Here is a 25,076-nt window from a genome sequence, read left to right as displayed (position 1 = left end):
TTCTGGAATGCGATAGCTTGAGAATTCCCACCAACGTTGGTTTGCGACTGCAGGCTATGCTAACGAGTCAACTATAATGTCACAAAGATCTATTACTGTAGTACAATATTTGTTTATTAAGATACGTGATGTTTACAACGCTCATATTTCTGTTTAATTGTCATATCATGAGCATTATTACTCGTCTTTATAAAACTGGACATGTGGTCATTAATAGTTACAATTTTTACGGTGTTAATCTGTCTCAATCTGATAAAATTCGGATCTTAGCTTCTCTTTTGTTCTAAAATATTGCGTTGAATCACCTTAATAAATGCTAAAAGATAACTTCGTCTTTATTGTTGAACTTTGATTAACGTATTTGTTTGCAAGTTTTTTTGCACGTTTCATTCAACTACTCATATAGGCTTATGTTTTGAGTAGTATCGACTGTCGATCGTTATCTTCTGACACAATACGATTGAAATGAAACGTTAGGTCAGGTGTAAAAGAAAAATCAAACGTTTATTTTTTTGCGTAGTCAAGATGTTTTTTAAAGAGTTTTACTTTTACCTTAACAATAACCTTGCCATCTTGTAGTAGCCTACTTGTACCCAAATCACTCTCCAAAAACTCATGAGTATTTATAAAGGCAGGTCTTTTGTCACTCTTTTAAGTAGCTCAGCATTACACCATGTACTGGTAGTTGTGCTCGGCGGCTTATTACAAGTTTTGCTTGCTAGAAGTTTTGATCACTTTAGTTATCAAAACTTTGATCAGTTTTGATAACTAAAGCTTTGAGCAGTTTTGGTGACAATCACACATTACTCTCTTCAGAGAGCTGTTTTTTTCCACCAGGTACAACGGTGGGCAGTTGAAACACACCCTGTCGAGGTCCAGGGTTTGATTGCTGAAGTCATGTTGTTTTTACTAGATATGCCTGTGTTGTCTAAAAGCTTTCGGCCGTCCAAGAGCTCAGCAACTCTAGTAACTGGAGCAGCAGCTCTTGCTCTGATATTCTTGGGTGTCAAATATTGGAAACATCGGAAACGACAAGTCGCTTCTGCTTGCACTGATAAAGGGCTCACGATCTTTTATTCTACTCAAAAAGGACAATCCAAGGTCAGAACTCTCATTTATTTCTGTAAACTTGTTATACTTCTTGTCCTATTCATTATATGTTCTTATACTTCAACACATGTAATCAACAGTAGATAGGAAAAGCTTTGTTTGTTTAACCATTATAATTTCAAGTAGGCCTTTGCTCATGAACTTGAGACAGAAGGAACAGCAGCTGGATTGCAAACATTAGTTCTAGATCTGTCTACCTTTGAACCAGAGGCTTTAGTTGAACAGGTAAATATATGTATTCATCATATTGCTGATACAATATAACAAATTTATCAAAAATATTTTAATTGGTTAAATACCTTCAATGGTAAGAAATTTTTATTTCTTGCTTTACCCGTGTATACAGGTGAATAAGAATTACTGTGTCTTTGTCATTCCCACCTACACTGATGGCTTTCCTGCCAATGACTGCAAATGGTTCTACACATGGCTTGGTGAAGCCGCTACAGATTTTCGTTATGGATCAAGCTACCTCCAGGGCCTCCAGTACTGTGTCGTTGGGTTAGGAAACTCACTCTATGGCTCGAACTTCTGCAAGGTAGCGAAATTAGCTCTGGCTAGGTATTTAGGCTATTGATTTTGCAAAAGGAAGATACCATTGTATGTGGACCATACATATGTACTATACATATGTGTTGGAGTTGAACTGCTGCATAATTTTTCTAGTCCATTAGTTGTGAGTGTAAAACTCAAATTTCATATAATAAATTAGCAACAAGCTCAGCGATAATCGGGATTTGTTTTATTATTTATCAGATAGCCCGCTGGTGCATGTGTAAGAGGTTTGGTCTCAGAAACCAGACAATTTTCAAACCAAAAATTTAAGCGGTCTGCCTGAAGGCTTGGAGCATATGAATGTGAAGGTTGGATGAAATTGGCCAAAACTTGTGGAAAAGCATAGCATTTATGTGGAAAGGCATAGTGCTTATTTGGAAAGGCATAGTGCTTATTTAGAAGGGCATACCGTTTACTCCAGTTTGCAACAGCACTTACTAGCTGTGCCAACCCTCACATTGGCAGTTCGGTGCAGCCGAGCTGCCACCAAGTTCTTCCAGATTCAGTCTTGAGAATGTCAACAAACTGCAGCCCTGTTTGTAAAGAAGAGGCCAGCTGAGCAGAGTGCAGTAGTTCAATAATGGACTGTCAGCTAACTTGCACTTTTAGTGCAGCAGCTGACAATGCATATCCAGCAGCTGCATGAGGAACGACAGGCTATGCCAGTCAAACCCCTTCAGCGTTGGGGCCATGAGGCTAGGGGCACATCCGGAGGAACTGCTCCAGTAAAAAAACAGCCAAACTGGAGAAACAGCCAAGGACCACAACAGTAGTGCCAGCTGCTGGGTACAGCGACACCCCAACTGTTCAAGACCCCGACAAAAGGTGCTCCAGCCAGCTGACCAGACATGCAGAGTCATGCTGGAGTTCAGTGGGGAAGGCTTAGAGAAATAACAGAGAGGTAATGCTGAGATTCTCTGCCATATCTATTCAGAACGGGAAGGTGACGCGGCAACCTGCCATATCCACCCATAATGGGGAGGTGACTCAATGGTCTTTTGCCATATCCACGTAAAATGATGGGGTTACGTGGAAATCTCCTGTCATACCCACTCGGATTTACTACGAGGCCGTAGGAAAGTTGAAGTCCAGATGCCTTGGCCTGGCTGATGAAGCCCAGCCGGTGTCTAAGTAAGTCACACCAGGCTGTGTTCCAGGAGTGTGCTCGGATACCGGCTTGGAGAGACTGGACTTGGTATCTTTATCATCTTAGCAACTTACCGGAAGCCTGCCTTCAAAGTAGCAGGGCAGGCCCATTACGTACTCCACCTCCGGACCAAACCAACACAGCAGAGGTCTGTTCGAGCAAACTCAGGAGTGTCCAGTGAGATAACCTTGCCTCTTGAGGCGATGGTGGTGTTGAGCTGAACAGAGCACAGGTTCTAGACCAGCCCCATTCCACAAGCTACTCCTTCCCAGGCAAGCTTAAGGGACGGTTTATCCAGTTTCTGATCAACACCGGATGCACCGCGTACTCGTTGAGCAAACAAATGTTTGACAGGCTTCTTCAGGAGACCAGGAACATTCGCGAAGAGAGTGACAGCCATGGTCTTACGGCTGATGGGTCGTGGCTGCCTTTTTACAGTCAGGGTTGCCAATGTGATTCTGGAATGTAAAGACTGTAGAGGTCTTTGTGGTAAGCCACATCAGAGAAGATGCCAATTTTGTGAATGCCATTTTTGGTGGCTCAGCAGTGTGTTATGGAGTTTCAGCAGGCCATGGTGTCAGGCGACCGCTCACCTCCATGGATAGACCTTGCTGCTGTTACTAAGCAAGGTGCAGGTGGTGAGAGACATGGTGGTGCCGGCCCGAACTGAGATGGCTGTTCTGTGTCGGGCTACCATCCAGAACTACTGCCCATTGGGGCTGATAGAGGGTTGCTCAAGGGATTCTTGCTGACTATAAGCTAACGTAATGACGCAATGCCTGAGGCTCACAGAGCAACCTTTAACGCTCCAAACCGGCTCCTTTCGACGTCTACGTATCGATGGTCGACGTATACGGGAGTAAAGGGCTATCAGGTGGATGAAGAACCACGTTTCTCTGGCTTCACGGCTCGGAGTGCAAAATTCTCCGATGCACAGCGGAGACGGGTGTTAATCCATCTGGAGGACATGTTCCAAGCAACGGAAAAGAACTGCACGAAGCCGGAGCAATTTGAACGGTTAGAAAGGCTGCTAACACTCTACCAAGCCACGAGGGCCAGACCTCTGTGGTGGAGCTCTCTATTCCATTGAAGGAGCCCTTTATGACGTATATGTCAACCTCCTCACCGGCTCGAACCAGAGAAAGAGGCCGAGGCAGAATTCCAGGTGCACAAACTCCTCAGCAAGAAGCTCATTTGGCTTGCTGGAGGCACCTGGAGCTCTCCGGTGTTGTTGGTCCGGAAGAAGGATGGGAAGTGGCAATTCTGTGTTGACTACCGTTGGCTGAATGGAGTCAGACAGCGGAATGCCTACCCCTTTTTCCAATGGACAATAGCCTTGAATCCCTCTTCGGCAACAACTTCTTTAGTACCCTAGATCTGGTCACTGGCTATTGGCAAGTCCCATCAGTTGCTGACACCCAGTAGGTCAGCTTTCGGCGGAGTACTACCGAAACAGAAGAAAGGCACCGAGCACAAAAGTTAGCTGTGGAACAGCCGTTTCCATTCTGGAGTGCTAACGAGCAATTTCTTTTTTTTTTCAAGTCTTTCTTGATACTACTTTACCGAGCCATTAACAGCACTTCAAACCTATCACTATGGAGTTTCAGCAATGTAAGCTCAATGACTCTTCAGAAGAAATTCTGAACCAGTGCAGGCCCTTAGAGTCAGGCGAGGAGAAACAGTTAGAGGGCCTTCTAGACTTGAACGACGAGCCTGTGGCCGTGTGTTAGATTATGGACATGGCAGTCTCGAATAAGGCAGATGGGTTCTCCACTGAAAAGAAAGCTAGGCTTACTCCGTGAGCAACTTTGCTTCTAAAAACAAGGATGTTTGCGTTGAGTCACACCTGGTTGGCAACTGAACCTCCACCACAAGCTGAAATAAGTGGACTGATATTGTGTCCTACAAGGAGCTAGAAGGAGCCGCCAGCCAGTCCAGATAGCTGTGACTAGTTGGAAGAGGTGGGAAGGGTTGAACGCTCTGAAATGGCTCAAATATCTCAAATAAATATGGGAACTAAGTCGGTAAAGGAGCCAGCCCTTTAACACACTTCCTGCTGCCATCAAATATCTCGTGTTGGAGTTGACACGAGTGCCAGAGTCATCAGCAAAGAAAGTTGTCATGAGAACTGAGTGTTTCACCTCAGCCAAGTAGTTGCCGTCTCTGAAAATGTGTGGCTGACCGAGAGGGTCTCTATGAAGATATGTACACCCTCCCTGACTACTGTTCACCGGATTCGCAATGAACAGGCGACGAGGCCGGTCAGGGAAGACAGGCACAAGCATCAAGAGATGAGAAGTCAATACCAATACAACAAAACCAAAAATAAATAAGTGATAAAATTTTGGCTTATTGCAAAGTTGAAGTTTAGTTTAGTAAAATACATACAAAAACATAAAAACAGATTTTTGTTAGCAGGTTAAGAAAAGTTGGCTGACCTTGTACTTAAAGAGATTGCAACTCCAACTTTGCTACAAGTTTTAAAGCAAAAATATTGCTGTTTCTCATACAAGAAATGAGGAGCTGAGAAAAATTGGTCATCGTGTCTCTTTCAGGCGTTGTGAAAATGTTTTCTGCGAACAGCATTTTGGCGTCTTTGCTATTTTGACGTACCTAATAAGCACACCGACTGCCAATTTGAACTCTAGCGTAAATTTTATTGAATTCATGGTGTATTAAGATTCGTATGTCAAGGTGGAAAAATCATCATGTTCCACTTCGTGAGGTGAAAAAGTCGTATATCAGGGTAATCGTATTCTGAGGGTGCGCTGTATACTCAAAGTGGCGCAGTTCTTTGTGGAGCAGGAAAGGGTCGCAGCGGATCCTTCACAGTACTAGTAAGAGTGAGTAGTATTAGTAGTAGTACTAGTGGCAGTGAGTAGTACTAGTAGGAGTGAGTAGTATTAGTAGTAGTACTAGTGGCAGTGAGTAGTACTAGTAGGAATGAGTAGCACTAGTACTAGTTGCAGTGAGTAGTACTAGGAGTGAGGGTAGTACCAGTAGGAGTGAGCGTAGTTCCAAGTAAGGAGTACAAGTAGTGATAACACAAGCAATGGTGTTATGCCCTTCTATGTTAAATGTGCATTACATGATATTGTATTTAGGTGGCAAAGAATATTGATGAATGGCTTTCCCTGATGTCAGCTGAATCGTTTCTCGATGTTACTCTCTGTGATGAGGATGTAGCTAGCAGTTTACACGGCAGTATGTTATCATATTATTATTACTGTAGATAATAACAGTGTACATGGCAGTATGTTATCTTATCATTTTTACTGTAGATAAGGCAAGGGCAGTTCACTGCGTTGCTGTTGTGCCAATGCATTTTTTTCAATATTTTAACATCGCAGGTTTGCAGAAAGACTTCACACAGTGGAAATTGCAATTCTGGTCTACCCTCGCGCACGGTTATAAACCAAGACGTCGAAAAAAGCCCAAAAGGAAAAAAGCTGTCAAGTCATCTTGTGAAAAAAAAGCAGGTACCTGCAGCTGTAGGAGCAATGATACCCAGACTGAGGTGAGTGATTTCAAACAGCAATAGATGAGTCTCTATAGTGGGAAGGGAAGGGATAGGCTGAGAGGTGTGGAGGAAGATACAGAGAAATGCACAAGTGACTCTTGACAAAGACAAGCAAATTACCTATTAGATAAGTTACTCTTGGGTTGGGGGCAACAAGTGGCTGTTTTTGGCACCCACTAATGTTTAATTATTGAATCTTTTAGGTGACTAATGACAGACGCTCGCGCTCTTTATTTATATGTTTTTTGTATATGAGATTTCTGTTAAGAGAATTTCCCATTAATATTTCAGGGAGGGAAGTAAGAACTTTTGCTGCAATTAGTTGATTGATCATTTCCCATTGCTGAAGCTCACTCTCCGTTTTAGACTGCAGGTAATTGCTACAACAGCAGTGACGATGAGCAGCCCCCCGAGCCACTCATGGACCTCGAAGACATGGGACCAGCACTTGTAAATGATGACACCAGCAGTGTCTTGCGCGAGATGGTTACACCAACTATACGAAAAAGTCTAGAGAAACAAGGCTATAAGATTGTAGGAACTCATTCCGGGGTGAAGCTCTGTAGATGGACAAAATCAATGCTTCGAGGTCGCGGTGGCTGTTATAAACATACTTTTTATGGAATAGAGAGTCATCGCTGCATGGAGACAACTCCAAGTCTGGCTTGTGCCAATAAATGTGTGTTCTGTTGGAGGTGAGTGATTGCTTTGTATTGCATGTTTTTAACACTGTATGAAGCTGACAATAGTGCATTAACACTAGCAAACAGAAACTAAATATACTGAATCATGTAGTACCCGAGTCATGTAGTACACGAGTCATGTAGTACACGAGTCATGTAGTACCTGAGTCATGTAGTACCCGAGTCATGTAGTACCCGAGTCATGTAGTACCCGAGTCATGTAGTACCCGAGTCATGTAGTACACGAGTCATGTAGTACACGAGTCATGTAGTACACGAGTCATGTAGTACCTGAGTCATGTAGTACCCGAGTCATGTAGTACCCGAGTCATGTAGTACCCGAGTCATGTAGTACCCGAGTCATGTAGTACCCGAGTCATGTAGTACACGAGTCATGTAGTACACGAGTCATGTAGTACACGAGTCATGTAGTACTTTGAGTCATGTAGTACACAAGTCTAATAGTACTTGAACTGTGTAGTAATTGGGTTGTGTAGAAACTGAGTTTTGTAGTTTTAAAATATATAAAACTCTGCAACCAAACCAGAATGTTGCACAGGTTTTGATTTTTATGGGAGCCATGCAATATTTTTACAATCGTAGAATAATGATACTTTAATCCTAAGCAAAGCAAAGCACCTGAAATAGCAACATTTGTTATTAAATCGGCTGTTAAATGAATTCATAAGAATTCAAGATGGTTGCTTAAGACATTTTTTGCAATTTGATACATTTTGATTGAATTAAGATTAAAATTTGAAAAACGTTATTTATAAAACATTCACCGCATGGTCAGTAGGCTACAAGCCTGTCTTCAAGCGATTTTGTACATCCATTTGAAAGTCTATACGACATCAAAATCTATTTGATATACACATATACTTATCATTATATATATACTACTGAATGCCCACTGAATAAAAAAGTCTTTACTCAGAAAATTGATTTGTATTTACTTGATCAAGCAAATATTTACTTGGCAAAACTTGATCGCGATTAAAACGCTCTGAAAAAGACATCTTTTTCTCTTGAGCATTTTAACCAAGATCAATTTTGCCGATTTTACTTTACGAAGTTTACTTTTTTTTTTTACTTTTACTTTTTACGAAGGTTACCTCGCTTTTCCTTGCTTTCAAAAAGTCATTGCAAAGCGGATGTTTGGGAAAATTTGATATTTTGCAAACCTTTAGAAAAGTCGTTAACGAAAATATTTTGCCGATGATGGTAATAATGACGCCTAAGACCTACTAAAAGTTGATGTTTATCTCTATGGCTTGGAATAAAGTGATATTCTAAAGTGATAACAACCGTCTCGGTAGCTGTTGGGCAAAAACTGTTCCGAGTTGATGATGTTGAGGTCAAGTTATCTAAAGCAATTTATCATTGTGTGGGAACGGACAAAACAAATTCATTCGAGTTAATCATGTGTTCGAGCTATCCGAGGACGAGTTATCCGAGTTTTACTGTATATATTAATCTCAGTGTTTGTCATTTGTCTGTTTGTTGTTCTGTCACTCGTGTGTGTCCAGTTATAGTGATAATGTTTTAGGAACGAAAAATCCGCTTCGCACTATATTTGAACTCGGAACCTCTGGGTCTGCAGGCAGACAATCTTCCGACAAAACCACACTGGCTACTTGCAATACAATGAATTAATTATGCACATAGCCATTACATCAGTTAAAATACGCATAAAGATGTTGTGTGTCACGTAACGATGTGTTATGTGAACGAACGTTATGTGATGCTTCACGTCACATGATGTTGCTTCACGGCTCTTATTATAGCAAGTTTAACAACATACTAGTTTTAGATACTCAAATTAGCCAATTTCATTGTCAATTGTCATTGGCTACTACATTATCTGCCATTACATTACCTGTTTATAAGCTGTTTTTATTACCCGCTTAGCTAGTATATATCTATATATACAGTGTACCCTCAGGATATGATTTTGATCTTTTCCGGGGTTGGCATCGTATGGGGAAAACATCATATGTAGGGGTATAGAAACCATAATAATTATATAATGCAAGCATTCCCTTATAAAAATAGTCAAATTTTATATAATTGCTGTACATTAAAAATTAGTAACAAAATAGTATGTTAACCTTAGTAACTATAGTTACCTACAGTAACTTTACTATATTTAGCGAATTTATTGGTTATGATCTGCATTAACATGTAATGTTACAGTGTGCTATGTGTGAGCTAGACATACGTATAACAAAAACTTGGAATTCACTTCAAATAGGTTTAGCTTAATAAACACACACACAAACCACAGACACACACACAAAGCTAAGTTTTAGTATGTATTTTTAACTATTTTACTGAAATTCAATTTTCCATCATAAAAATTTTATCATTTATCAGTTTCTGTCTTCGCTTTCACTATAATTTTTAGTGAACTTGTTTGAAACATTTTTCAATCTAATTCGGTAAAAACCCAGTGTTGTTTTTGTAGTGAAATGGATTTTTGTTAGCAGTTTAAGGGAAGTTGTCTGACCTTTTGACTTCCTGTATGAAGGGATTGCAACTGCAACTTTACTACTGGTTTTGAAGGGAAAACATTACCGTTTTACACACGACAATTGCTGAACAAAAAAATCAGTCAACATGTCTTCTAGGCGTTGTGAAAATATCTATCTCTCTCTATCTATCTGTCTCTCTATCATTCATTCATTCATTAGAAGTCGCGTTATTCACTATGTTTCCATGGTGCGCAGTACTGCGAAGCAGCCCCCCTCCGAAGTCGAGGGGATTGTGCGTTTCCATGCTGCACAGTGGTTTTCAGAATTTCAGCAAATTAGCCAGAGAAGAGAAATTGTATAAATCGAATCGCCTGATGGAGAAATAGAATCGATCACGGATACCGAACGTCATAAACGGTCTTTTTATTATTCTGTCGTCATTATACTTTTATTTACAATACACATTCACAAGGTTTTACAAACCTTAACACACTTTTTACAAAGTAATATACTTTTAATAAGTATTTTTAAGTAATATATTATTTATACGTTAATTTAGGACTTGCCACCTATTTTTCGAAATGTGTTGGCATCGATAACAAAGTCCAGGAAAGTAATCACCTCATCATCCTCGTGAATGCAGACCATAATTAAATTTAGGTGAAAGAAGATCGGAAGAATAAAAAAAAACAAGATTAGCAGAACAACCTTTGTACTAGTGTATGGCCTTCGAAGAATCCGTATCCACGGCATGAGAGCTATGCGCAGCCACTGCGCAGTCGCTGTTTCTTTGCTGCGAATTTGCACTGGCTTCGCACTGATCAGTGCGCAGTGATTTCAGTGCGAAGACGCCGTTTCCATGATTCGGAGATAGCGCAACTCCGAAGCACTGCGCATCATGGAAACATAGTGATTCATTAGAAGTCGCGTTATTCGTTAGAAGTTATAGTGAAAAAAAAACTGAAAACAGTTGGGTGATAAAATGTTAGTCGATAATTATGGTGAAGTTTAATAAAATACAATTTGTACTAAAACTTAGCTTCAAGTATGTGTTTAGTAAGCAAAATTCATTTAAATTAAATTCAATGTTATACGTCTGTCTCGAAGGTATGAACTTCCTACAGTACGTTCTGCACATAGTAGATGGTAATGTTACATTTTATTGCAGATCATAACCACTAAATGCATTAAAGTTACTGTAGGTACTAATTGTTATTATTAACTCGACATATTCATGATTTTTATTTGGTTTTCTCAGTTTGTATAATTGTATCATTACCAAATCATTTTTTATTGTAGCTGTATATAATTATACAGTTAAAAATTTATATAAATAATTATATATATAGTACTATGATAACTTTTCTGGAGTTAACACCTGGTGAGAGCAGACCATATCAAACATCCTTATCCAAAAAAGACCATATCAAACCCAAGCATAACCTATTATTGCTGTTGATACGTCTGTTGTACATTCAAGATCAGACTAAGATAATGGACAACACATCTTCTCCATAACAATATTACCTAATCGCATTCATTAACAAAACACTAATACGTGTAGTTTACCCATATCAGTTCAATGACATGTAAAAGTTGCCTTCTCTTGAAAGGCAAGGCATTTTATGCAATTATTGTTGTTGTAAGACATCATTGGCTGAGTTCATTTTTATTGTAGGCATAGTATATGATGACACGGTGATTACATTGACCTCTTTTTAGGCATAGCTAACTCTCAATACTATTCTGTCGTTTAGGTTGAGACCCTATTCATCTATTCAATCAAGAGATATTTTGGGAATTCCAATAGCAAATCTTACTCTATTAAGCGATATTAGTTGTTTTGCTACATAATATCTCACTATGTAATTCTTATTTCCTTCACAGGCACCATACAAACCCTGTGGGTACTGAATGGAAGTGGAAGATGGATTCAGCTGAAGAGATCGTGCAGGGAGCATTGGACAACCACAGAAACATGATTAATCAGTTTAAAGGTCAGTTCTCTTTTCACCGTTCATGAAAAGGTGTTGTTTTTCATGTGAGTCTTTGCACACTATTAACTCTTCTTCTTCCTAGGTGTTCCTGGTGTGAAGCCTGACAAGATAATGGAAGGAATGGCAGTGCAACATTGTGCACTTTCCTTAGTTGGAGAGCCTATTATGTACCCTGAGATAAACAAGTTTGTGGATTTGCTTCATTCTCAGAACATTTCATCGTTCCTTGTCACAAACGCCCAGTTCCCTGATGCTATCAGGTATTCAATAGTTAATCATCTCACCCTATCTTTAATAGCTTTAGTTCCTTTATCACTTCATCCTGTCTTTAATAGCTTTAGTTCCTTAATCACCTCATCCTGTCTTTAATAGCTTTAGTTCCTTAATAATCTCATTCTGTTTTTAACCCTTTGCGTTCCAAAACCGACATTTGTTGGTTTACGAGCAATGTCTCAGCGTACCAAAACCGACAAACCCGACATTTTTGCTGTTTTCGATAGACCTTTTTTAAAACGTTTTATTTATTTTAAAAACAACGTTAAAAATTAAAATTAAAAATTTGAGCAATTTCAGTAAGTTTTTTACTACTGTTTTGAGGCTATAAATAATAAATTTTATGCGCATGTGCAAAAAGAACACGTTGTAAAGATTTGATCTTTCTTTATGGAAAGCTGATCAACATGGACGGACGTGATTATTTGAGCTCGGCTAAAAAAATTTGTTTAGAGAATGATATCGACTGGTTCAAAAGTGAAGAAAAGGATTTCATGTCAGAAGAATGTGGGGAAGACGATGAAACTGAAAAAGAAGATCGACAGAGTGAATCTGATGGCGAAAGTGAGAGTGAAACGACCGACGTTGAACCAGGGAGTAATTTCGGATTTCAAAGAGGAGCTGATCTAAAACCGAAAGAACTGCATTTTGATGAGAGCTTGGCAGGTGTACAAAGTCGAATTACTGGACAGATAAGTATTTTCAATTATTTACAGCTTTTTATTACATTGGCCATCATGAATGTTATAGTTAACGAAACAAATAGATATGGCCTTCAAAAACATGGCGATGCATGGGAGTCTGTCGATGGCAAAGATATTTGGCGAGTTTTTGGTTTAGTTTTGCTCATGGGTATTGTCAAGAAGCCTACTTTGTTGTCGTATTGGTCTACCAATCCGTTAATATCAACGCCAATGTTTAGTAAAATGATTTCGAGGAATAAGTTTTTAATGGTTTTGAATAGTTTGCATTTCACTGACACTTCGGAAAACCCTGCTGGCAATAAGTTATTCAAGCTAGGAAATATTTTAACCATGATATCTGATCGGTTATCTTCTGTTTTGCTGCCTGGTAAATTTATGTCTATAGATGAAAGCTTGCTGGCTTGGAAAGGACGGCTCAGCTTCAGGCAGTATATTCCATCTAAAAGATCTAGATTTGGAATAAAGCTATTTGCGCTCTGCGATGCTGTCTCTAGCTATGTGCACAAGCTGTCTGTGTACATTGGTGATGAGCGAGAACAAGCCGAAGGAACTGGTAGAGGAATCACTCACAACATAATGATGAAATTAATTAATGGTTTGCTTAATTCGGGTCGTTGTTTATATATGGATAATTATTATAATTCGCCAGAGTTAGCAGCTGAACTTATTAAAAATAACACTCATGTTTGCGGAACTCTGCGTGCAAACAGAAAAGGTGTTCCTAAAGATTTGAAAGTTTGCAATGGAAAAGCTATTAAAAAAGGTGAAACAACAAGCTTTTCTAATGGAGAAAGTATGATTGGCTGTTGGAGAAATAAGAAATATATTTCTGTAATTTCAACTATGCATAAAAACTTGGATGTCGTAGATACATGCAAAGTAAACTAAAAAGGGGATAAAGTTTGCAAACCAGCTGCTATTTTGGATTACAACCAATACATGGAAGGAGTTGACAAATCTGATCAAAATTTGCATTATTATAACGCTGCGCGTAAAACCAAGAAATGGTACAAAAAACTATTTTTTCATTTATTAGATATTTGTGTGTACAATGCAGCCATAGTTTATAGAATCCATAGCGGTTGTAAAATAACTGACTTAAAGTTTCAACAGAAATTAATTGAACAAATATTTGAATACACTGGATCTTGCTGCAAAAACACTGTTCCCCGCGCTTCAACTTCTTCCGCTCATTGATTAGTGCTAAATAGTCCAGGAAAAAGTAAACGAGCTAAATATAGAATTTGTAGGCGCTGCCCAAAGCGAGCTGATGACAACACCCGTAAGCGAGACGTAACTAGATTTAAATGCCAAGCATGTGGAGTACCTTTGTGCAAACCATGTTTTGATCCTTACCATGCTAGATAAATTTCCAAATTGTATTTAAAATAATTTAGTTTATGCAAATGTTTCGCTGTGTTGCTAGCTATTGTACATACATTTGCTGAAATGTCATGATATATTGTAGTTGTTGTGCATTGGTATGTTATGTTGTATTTGTTGCCCACGGCCCTCTTCAGGGCCACATCTAATCACAAAGTTCAGTTCTCATATTGTTCTGCCATATGGCAGAAGGATTTCTCCATCGTTTGCCATTTCTGCTCATAATAAATGCTGCTTCCTGTCTTTTGCTGCTTCACCAAATGTGTGAATACAGGCTCACCACTCAATTCTTCTTGTGCACAACCAGTTAATCTTTGCTGCAGCACACATGCATCCATGCGATCAGTTTATATGCAAAATTGTTACATGAATCTATAGTTTCAAGAAATGCATATAAATCTGACAGTAAAAAATAATAACTGAATATATAGATCTGAAGTTGCAGTATTTGCAAGCTGCCTGGAGGAAAATATTTCAGTCTGTAGGAAAATATCTCAGCTTTCAGATGCATATTCATTTGCAGTTATATGTCAATTTGCACGAGAGTTATAGCAGAGTTTGAGGGGCCATGTCCGGTAACTGTTGCACTGCTTATCGCCATGGCGTCATGAGCATTTCGTAGGTCATTTCGTAGCATTTCGTCAGGAGCACCTAACTCAACTTTTGATGCGCTTGGACAACCCATTTTTTGCAAAATCTTGTAAACATATGACACCATGCATATGCTTATCATGAACCGGTTTTGGCAGAGATATTGCTTCTAAAAATGTATTTGTTATCGAAATTTCATGGTAGAGGGGTGACAACTTCGTAAAATCTGACTTGTGACTAAAGTGTTCCCAGTCGATGTACAGGGAATATATGGCTGTTTGTTGAAAAATTTCTAAGCTTTCAAATGCATATTCATTTACAGCTCCATGCGAATTTGCATGCGAGTTATAGCCAAGTTTAGACGACCATGTCGCACCTCCATTATTCGCAGGTTGTTAGGGTCACACGCTGAAAATTTCGAAAGGCGTTCCTGCATTGCAACGGAGCTTGTAACTCCGCGTTCAATGCTCTTCGACGATCAGTTTTTTTGCAAATTGTTGTGAACATATGACTCTATGCAAGTATCATTTGTACAACATTGTCAATTACTTATATCAATTAGAAAAATACAATTAAAAATGACATACAAAAATAAAAATTTCATAGCTTCAGCAAATTGAGATTTTTGCTGGTATTTGCGAGTTATCTACATAGAAGAAGCATCAGCTTGTAGAGAAATTTCTCAGCTTATGCATACTAATTTATGTAACTGCCACAATTTTGTTGTAAGTTACTGCAGTTTCTATGCGGTCATGTCGAAAGCTCAAATCGCGCCAGTTATTGCCTGGTACTCTAGTGGTTTTTCTATCGTAACCGCGCGGTCGCTAAAGGGTTAATAACTTAAGTTCCTTAATCATCTCATCCTATCTTTAATAGCTTTAGTTCCTTTATCACTTCATCCTGTCTTTAATAGTTTTAGTTCCTTAATCACTTCATCCTGTCTTTAATAGCTTGAGTTCCTTAATCACCTCATCCTGTCTTCAATAGCTTTAGTTCCTTTATCATCTCATCCTGTCTTTAATAGCTTTAATTCCTTAATCACCTTATCCTGTCTTTAATAGCTTTAGTTCCTTAATCATCCCATCCTGTCTTTATTAGCTTTAGTTCCTTAATCATCTCACCCTATCTTTAATAGGTTTAGTTCCTTAATCATCTCATTCTGTCTTTATTAGCTTTAGCTCCTTAATCATCCCATCCTGTCTTTAATAGCTTTAGTTCCTTAATCACTTCATCCTGTCTTTTATAGCTTTAGTTCCTTAATCACTTCATCCTGTCTTTAATAGCTTTAGTTCCTAAACCATCTCATCCTGTCTTTAATAGCTTTAGTTTCTTAATCATCTCATCCTGTCTTTAATAGCTTTAGTTCCTTAATCACCTCATCCTATCTTTAATAGCTTGAGTTCCTTAAACATCTCATCCTGTCTTTAATAGCTTTAGTTCCTTAAACACCTCATCCTGTCTTTAATAGCTTGAGTTCCTTAATCACTTTATCCTGTTTTTAATAGCTTTAGTTCCTTATCATCTCATTCTGTCTTTAATAGCTCTTAATACTCAAAGCAATCAGTTGTACATTTGTACTGTTGCTGCAGTGCTAGCAGTACTTGTACACAATATTATACATTGTTTTACATTATGTATACTTCTTCACATTATATGTTACTGGGGGTGGTTGCTCTACACTTCTAGATCACTGAAACTATTTTTACCACGTACTTAATGATTGGTTGTATGTAGCCACATGCTGCAGGTGCTTGCGATTCTCACATCAGTTTGTGATAACCAGTTAAAGGGGTGGTCACACGAGCGCCGAACCGAACTAAATGACGCAAAACGACATCGCTCTCAGCTGTAAAAAGTTCGGCCGAAGACATTTCTGGCCGAAACGAACCATTTCAGTCCTGCTCGAAATTTCGTGGCCGAACCCTTGCTCTTATTGGCTGGTTAAAATTTCTAGAATTCTAGCGAGCACGCATCACATTTCTCCTTACGTGCGTGTGAGTAAAATTAAAAAAGAAATGGGACGATACTTTTATTTCGTTAAATAAACAACATGAAGCAATTTGCGACAAGGTTCACTCGGACTTGTGATTGTGTTGCATAAATGTAAGATGTTGCAATTAAGTTTTGCATAAATGTAAGAGAATGGTTGTGATTTTCTTTCGTGTAGAATATAAGTAATGTGTCATATTCATCCTGATGAAGTATCGTTGACTGATTTATTTATGTAAAACCACAGTCTATGATAAAGACTGTTTTTGTTTGTTATGTACTCAGCATAAAAAACATTAATATGTTAATAAAAAATATAATTATGTTGATGGGAAGGGTTGGCTAAATCTTTGTATCGAGTGATTTATTTTGAGCAGCTGAACGATCTTCTGATAAATCTGCTGTGTAATTATAATTTATAATTGTTCCTCAAAGTTTTTTGTTTACAATAGAAATATTTAACTCAAGTACATAAAAACTACTAATGAAACCGTGTCCTGTCTCTATACGTATGGTATCTAGGAAGCGAAGTGACTTCGGATGCCGTGTGACATGTGCCACGAACCGAACCACCCTTCGAACCGATCCTACGTCGGTTCGGTGCTGGTGTGACCACGCCTTAAGACATCTGTCTGGTTTATCCATTATTCATTTGGAGTTGTTTGCTCACATAATTTTTTAACTTTGCAGCAATAGTTTATTAGTACATGTACCTTGAGAAACGTCCACCTATCATAGTTTTATAGCTGTATGGAGAAATATATCAACATATTATAGTTTTATAGCTGTATGGAGAAATATATCAACATATCATAGTTTTATAGCTGTATGGAGAAATATATCAACATATTATAGTTTTATAGCTGTATGGAGAAATATATCAACATATTATAGTTTTATGTATGGAGAGAATTAGATCAACATATAGTTCTATTGCCATTTATAAAGAAATATATTTTGAGAGAGGAATGCTTGGAATGCGTCTGTATAAAATACTAAAGAGCAACATATTTGTGTGGTACGATCAGCCTCTTAACAAATTGTTTATCCAGTGTTTTTATTTGGATTACGTTTTTCATTCCAATTCACTGCAGAGACATGCGGCCTGTGACACAACTTTATGTGAGTGTGGATGCCAGCACCAAGGAAAGTTTGAAGAAAATAGATCGGCCTCTGTTTGTTGACTTTTGGGAAAGGTTTATTGACAGCCTGCGACATCTCAAGAACAAGGTGAGTTATTTAAGGTGACCCATTTGAATCTTTACTACGATAAGAGCCGTGTCTGTTCATCCGAAGCCATGCTAAGAGCGCTGGGACAAAAAAATGCGCCACTCGAAAATCAACCTCAGATATTTGACTTCCCAGCCAAGCACGCCACCAGCTGCACCATTCAATCACCTTTTCACATCAAAGAATAATTGTGCACATAGTTATTACACATGACGATATCTTGCAATGCGCCAGACTGCCTGAATACTAGTCTAGAAAAATTATCATTCACCTTGGCTTGTTAACTACTCCTTACCTCTTATATATCTTCTATCTACTACTCCTTACCTCTTATATATCTTCTATCTACTACTCCTTACCTCTTATATATCTTCTATCAACTACTCCTTACCTCTTATATATCTTCTATCTACTACTACTTACCTCTTATATATCTTCTATCAACTACTCCTTACCTTTTATATATCTTCTATCTACTACTTACCTCTTATATATCTTCTATCTACTACTCCTTACCTCTTATATATCTTCTATCTACTACTCCTTACCTCTTATATATCTTCTATCCACTACTTACCTCTTATATATCTTCTATCTACTACTCCTTACCTCTTATATATCTTCTATCTATTACTCCTTACCTCTTATATATCTTCTATCTACTGCTCCTTACCTTTTTTGTATATTCCGCCACAGTTCTAAAATGGTTCACTACTGCCTGTTCTATTGTGAATGACCTTATTTCAGTAAATGCTAATCAGGAGTGTACTGTTACAGAAAAAAACATGAAGAAAAAACAGTTGTGGTTTCGCAGAGAATGGATGTAAACCGTCCCTAGTGTTCTGTTCCAGAAAGTATTGCAACTAGAGCTACCTAAAGTATGGTTGTTTTAGCTACTTTGATTAGCTTTAACAACATATCTATTTGTAGGCCAGATATTAGCTTGCTGAGTGGCTGAGTGGCTGAGTTGGCTGGTCACAACTCATTTAACCCGGCTATATCGTGTGAATTTCTAGTATGTCTACGCTTGCCGATTTTCTTCACAGTTCTAGCCACACAACTGGCTCATCAGATTTTTCATAATGCGTCTCTTGAAGATTTCATATGATTCAAGGTTAAATGATTACTAGTTTTTTCATCAGACATTCTCTACCATTAACGCAGTCGAATGAAGATTTGGGGTTCAAGGTTATGTGTTTTTTCTTCTCCATTTACTTTTACTGCACTTTCATGAAGACAACTGTTTTGGATCATCTTTAATAATATGCCCAAAAAGCTGATTGTTGTTGTTACAAATGACCAGCTAATTTTCCATGTGCTCTCACAACTGGGTGCCATCTTGTTTATGTGTATTCCTGTTAGGGCCAGCGAACTGTCTACAGACTTACTCTAGTGAAATCCTTCAACACGGAGGAACTGGATGAGTATGCACGACTCGTTTCACTCGGAGAACCTGACTTCATAGAAGTTAAGGTGAGTGCCAAATTCTACTGCAAATATGAAAATATCTGTAACACCTTACCTTGGATGCGCTATACCCACAAATACATGTAATTTAAAAGCAATCGTTTCTAGTTGCTAGAAGTGGTAACACCTGCACTTAAAGCTGGTTTACACTATATCGCAGTAGGTCAGCGTTTTCCTTTCCTCATCGTCGATTATATGAACCGTAAACCGATAGCATTGACGAAGCAACGCGAACACGTCGGGAAAGTTTGCAGCTGTCAAATCTTCCTGATATTTTGCCGAGCATCGACTACCACCTTTCAATTGTGAACTATTTCGGCAATGGTAATTCGCGGTCGCCGATAGTGTGATTTATTTTCGTTTATGATAGTATTTGATTCCAGCAAAGAAACAAAGAGATTTCTTCGTGAAAATTTAAGAAGAAAAATGAGAACACTGCGTCACTGATGCAAAAACGGATGGGTTTGTGATAGTGTGAACATCGTTATCATCGACGATCACCAAAGTATTGGGGCATCAACGCCAAGATATGGCGATATAGTGTGAACCAGCCTTTACTATCATTCTGGAAACAAGTTTGTCACGATGATGTAAGTGTGTACACAGCTTTGCAGGAAGGGCTGTATCTGATTCGTTAATTTTCCTAATTGCCAGAAGCACTTTCTATATAAAGATTTGATCATAGCCCATGTGTTAATTATATATTAATTATATATCCACTTAATGCCTCCTCGGCTGCTTTTCCGCCTAAATTCTTGATACAGCTTCAACATATTTTGTTGGTATCTTCAAATAGGATCCGTACTTTCATAGTCTTATGACTCGTCATGCACGTTGGCAAATTGCCAGTCAGCTTCTTAACCCCTACGAACAATAAACAGTAGTACCTCATAATCATAAAACTCAAGTCTGGGCTGAATTGCTTAAAATCTATTCTGCGGATCATATTGGCATGGTTGGTTGAGGTATCATATGGCAGGGTTGGCTGAGGCATCATATGGCAGGGTTGGATGAGGCATTATATGGCAGGGTTGGCTGAGGCATCATATTGGCAGAGTTGGTTGAGGTATCATATGGGTAGGGTTGGTTGAGGCATCATATGGCAGGGTTGGTTGAGGTATCTTATGGGTAGGTTTGGTTGAGGTATCTTATGGGTAGGTTTGGTTGAGGCATCATATGGCAGGGTTGGTTGAGGTATCTTATGGGTAGGGTTGGTTGAGGCATCATATGGCAGGGTTGGTTGAGGCATCATATGGCAGGGTTGGTTGAGGTATCTTATGGGTAGGTTTGGTTGAGGCATCATATGGCAGGGTTGGTTGAGGCATCATATGGGTAGGGTTGGTTGAGGCGTCATATGGCAGGGTTGGTTGAGGTATCATATGGGTAGGGTTGGTTGAGGCATCATATGGCAGGGTTGGTTGAGGTATCTTATGGGTAGGTTTGGTTGAGGCATCATATGGCAGGGTTGGTTGAGGTATCTTATGGGTAGGTTTGGTTGAGGCATCATATGGCAGGGTTGGTTGAGGCATCATATGGGTAGGGTTGGTTGAGGCGTCATATGGCAGGGTTGGTTGAGGTATCATATGGGTAGGGTTGGTTGAGGCATCATATGGCAGGGTTGGTTGAGGTATCTTATGGGTAGGTTTGGTTGAGGTATCTTATGGGTAGGTTTGGTTGAGGCATCATATGGCAGGGTTGGTTGAGGTATCTTATGGGTAGGGTTGGTTGAGGCATCATATGGCAGGGTTGGTTGAGGCATCATATGGCAGGGTTGGTTGAGGTATCTTATGGGTAGGTTTGGTTGAGGCATCATATGGCAGGGTTGGTTGAGGCATCATATGGGTAGGGTTGGTTGAGGCGTCATATGGCAGGGTTGGTTGAGGTATCATATGGGTAGGGTTGGTTGAGGCATCATATGGCAGGGTTGGTTGAGGTATCTTATGGGTAGGTTTGGTTGAGGCATCATATGGCAGGGTTGGTTGAGGTATCTTATGGGTAGGGTTGGTTGAGGCATCATATGGCAGGGTTGGTTGAGGCATCATATGGCAGGGTTGGTTGAGATATCTTATGGGTAGGTTTGGTTGAGGCATCATATGGCAGGGTTGGTTGAGGCATCATATGGGTAGGGTTGGTTGAGGCGTCATATGGCAGGGTTGGTTGAGGTATCATATGGGTAGGATTGGTTGAGGCATCATATGGCAGGGTTGGTTGAGGTATCTTATGGGTAGGTTTGGTTGAGGCATCATATGGCAGGGTTGGTTGAGGTATCTTATGGGTAGGGTTGGTTGAGGCATCATATTGGCAGGGTTGGTTGAGGTATCATATGGGTAGGGTTGGTTGAGGCATCATATGGCAGGGTTGGTTGAGGTATCTTATGGGTAGGTTTGGTTGAGGCATCATATGGCAGGGTTGGTTGAGGTATCATATGGTAGGGTTGGTTGAGGTATCTTATGGGTAGGGTTGGTTGAGGCATCATATGGCAGGGTTGGTTGAGGCGTCATATGACAGGGTTGGTTGAGGTATCATATGGCAGAGTTGGTTGAGGTATCATATTGGTAGGGTTGGTTGAGGTATCATATGGCAGGGTTGACTGAGGCATCATATGGCAGGGTTGGATGAGGCATTATATGGCATGGTTGGTTGAGGTATCATATTGGCAGAGTTGGTTGAGGTATCATATTGGCATGGTTGGTTGAGGCATCATATGGCATGGTTGGTTGAGGTATCTTATGGGTAGGTTTGGTTGAGGCATCATATGGCAGGGTTGGTTGAGGCATCATATGGGTAGGGTTGGTTGAGGCGTCATATGGCAGGGTTGGTTGAGGTATCATATGGGTAGGGTTGGTTGAGGCATCATATGGCAGGGTTGGTTGAGGTATCTTATGGGTAGGTTTGGTTGAGGCATCATATGGCAGGGTTGGTTGAGGTATCTTATGGGTAGGGTTGGTTGAGGCATCATATGGCAGGGTTGGTTGAGGTATCTTACGGGTAGGGTTGGTTGAGGCATCATATGGCAGGGTTGGTTGAGGTATCTTATGGGTATGTTTGGTTGAGGCATCATATGGCAGGGTTGGTTGAGGTATCTTATGGGTAGGTTTGGTTGAGGCATCATATGGCAGGGTTGGTTGAGGTATCTTATGGGTAGGGTTGGTTGAGGCATCATATGGCAGGGTTGGTTGAGGTATCTTATGGGTAGGTTTGGTTGAGGCATCATATGGCAGGGTTGGTTGAGGTATCATACGGGTAGGTTTGGTTAAGGCATCATATGGCAGGGTTGGTTGAGGTATTTTATGGGTAGGGTTGGTTGAGGCATCATATTGGTAGGGTTGGTTCAGGTATCATATGGCAGGGTTGGATGAGGCATTATATGGCATGGTTGGTTGAGGTATCATATTGGCATGGTTGGTTGAGGTATCATATGGCAGGGTTGGCTGAGGCATTATATGGCATGGTTGGTTGAGGTATCATATTGGCAGAGTTGGTTGAGGCATCATATGGGTAGGGTTGGTTGAGGCATCATATGACAGGGTTGGTTGAGGTATCTTATGGGTAGGTTTGGTTGAGGCATCATATGGCATGGTTGGTTGAGGTATCTTATGGGTAGGGTTGGTTGAGGTATCATATGGCAGGGTTGGTTGAGGTATCATATGGGTAGGTTTGGTTGAGGCATCATATGGCAGGGTTGGTTGAGGTATCATATTGGCATGGTTGGTTGAGGCATCATATGGCAGGGTTGGCTGAGGCATTATATGGCATGGTTGGTTGAGGTATCATATGGCAGGGTTGGTTGAGGTATCATATGGGTAGGGTTGGTTGAGGCATCATATGGCAGGGTTGGTTGAGGTATCTTATGGGTAGGGTTGGTTGAGGCATCATATGGCAGGGTTGGTTGAGGTATCTTATGGGTAGGTTTGGTTGAGGCATCATATGGCATGGTTGGTTGAGGCATTTTATGGGTAGGGTTGGTTGAGGCATCATATTGGCAGGGTTGGTTGAGGTATCTTATGGGTAGGTTTGGTTGAGGCATCATATTGGCAGGGTTGGTTGAGGTATCATATGGGTAGGTTTGGTTGAGGCGTCATATGGTAGGGTTGGTTGAGGTATCTTATGGGTAGGGTTGGTTGAGGCATCATATGGCAGGGTTGGTTGAGGTATCTTATGGGTAGGTTTGGTTGAGGCATCATATGGTAGGGTTGGTTGAGGCATCATATGGGTAGGGTTGGTTGAGGCGTCATATGGCAGGGTTGGTTGAGGTATCATATGGGTAGGGTTGGTTGAGGCATCATATGGCAGTGTTGGCTTAGGCATATTGTATACTTGATTGGCCCTTGTTTCACCTTCACCAACATCTGACCTCTACTAAGTTGGTTCCTGCCCTCCCTCATACAGTTCACCTAATCAATAGATGTATTGCTTGCCTCGAATGCCCATTGTTGTTCTTATATCAAACACGTGTTCATTTCTGTGTTTGTAAATATGGTTCTTAATCTACAGTGTTCACTTTCCATTTTATTTCCCAGTCATGCCCGTCTTCAGGTTTCTAATTGAGATATTCTCCTCTTTTTACCTTACTGTTCATTTTGGCTCATTCGTTGAACATTTTTAGTTTGATAATATTTTTGATGATTCTAACTGATAGAAATAGCTGCGATACTTATTGTATCTAGCTTTGTCTGAAGTCTTAGGTGTCAACCTCCTGTCAAAATGAATCTCAATAAAGGTGTTCATTAGACTGATTGTTCACAATTTTCCATTAATAACTCTCTTGTGGTGCTGTCGTGTTTACAAGAGAAAACATTGCAGGCTTGTGTGATTAAAGCCAGACTACAGTGAGATTTCCTAGCTCATCAGCTCACTCACAATGCCTGCATAAGTGGCCCTCGTGGTAATCAACTCGTTACAATCTCTCACTAGATACAATTTCATGTTCACTGAGCGTATTTCTACTTTTTGAATGGAATTTTTGCAGCCATCAGAATGCATTCACATTGCCTACTGCTCATATGAAGAGTCACCCTTAATCATTCCGACTTGATTGAACATCTGCCACGGTGTGCATCAGCCTTCATTTTACCTTAAGCACTGCCTAACAAGCTAAAATTATAAATGATAGAACTATATTGCTGTAATTTTCTGTTGCTAAAAACAAGTGAGGGGAATTCATATTGGTAATGCGATTAAGCCTGTTGCACAGGGTGTTACGTTTTGTGGAGACTCGAAAGCCAGTGACCTCACAATGAAGAATGTTCCGTGGCATCATGAGGTGGTCAACTTCTGCCAGCAACTTTGTGAGAGGCTACCAGGCTATGCTGTATCTTGTGAACATGAACATTCCAATTGTGTGCTCATATCTCACAATAAGGTAGACTGTCTTCCTTTACCATTCCTGTCTTTTTGTCCATATGCATATCTGTAATCATCTCCGTCATGTAAATGCATGATTGCAGCATCACCCCGGCTTCTTGTAGTTTTATGTAGAGAACGAGTGGTGGACATGGATCGACTATGAAAAATTTCACAAGCTAACACAGAAGTTCATGGACACAGGCGTGACTTTTGGTTCATCTGATTACATGGTGAAGACTCCCTCTTGGGCAGTTATAGGGTCAGACGAAAGGGGCTTCGATCCTCAGGAGACACGGTTTCATAGGAAAAAACAGGCTAGCAAACATATAGAGGGCGTGTTATCCGGCTCCCCACCTACTCGGTAATATAATTATACATTTAGTGTTTGACTTTTTGTGTTTCTTGTGTAATAGTTTATTCATTTTATGGTATATCTTGACTCATATTTTTACAAGACTTCATTGTCCCCATATGATTCATACTAGTATGATATAAACACAATATAAATAACCTCTGTACAAAAATAATACCTAGTCTAATACTGCCATGTTCTCTCTCTCTTACTTACACCCTACTTCTATTGCTATGTACACAAAGTTTAAAATGA

At 39.8% G+C, this 25,076-nt stretch overlaps 1 protein-coding gene across 1 annotated transcript; it reads left to right on the top strand.

Annotated features, from left to right (window-relative positions):
• The first annotated feature begins 97 nt into the window (after window positions 1–97).
• On the top strand, window positions 98–25,002 carry LOC137389825 (S-adenosyl-L-methionine-dependent tRNA 4-demethylwyosine synthase TYW1-like). The gene is made up of 12 exons (XM_068075953.1): window positions 98–1,101; window positions 1,237–1,335; window positions 1,457–1,648; window positions 5,917–6,016; window positions 6,163–6,329; window positions 6,699–7,027; window positions 11,377–11,486; window positions 11,569–11,746; window positions 17,521–17,656; window positions 19,019–19,129; window positions 24,318–24,485; window positions 24,592–25,002. The coding sequence occupies exons 1-12, from the start codon at window positions 898–900 to the stop codon at window positions 24,832–24,834; spliced, it is 2,037 nt and encodes a 678-aa protein (XP_067932054.1). The 5' UTR covers window positions 98–897; the 3' UTR covers window positions 24,835–25,002.
• The last annotated feature ends 74 nt before the right edge of the window (window positions 25,003–25,076 follow it).

The sequence above is a fragment of the Watersipora subatra genome, chromosome 3, assembly GCF_963576615.1.
Source record: "Watersipora subatra chromosome 3, tzWatSuba1.1, whole genome shotgun sequence".
Taxonomy (NCBI): Eukaryota; Metazoa; Bryozoa; class Gymnolaemata; order Cheilostomatida; family Watersiporidae; genus Watersipora; species Watersipora subatra.
The sequence above is the reverse complement of the archived record's forward strand: the minus strand, read 5'-3'. Positions and strand labels throughout refer to the sequence as shown.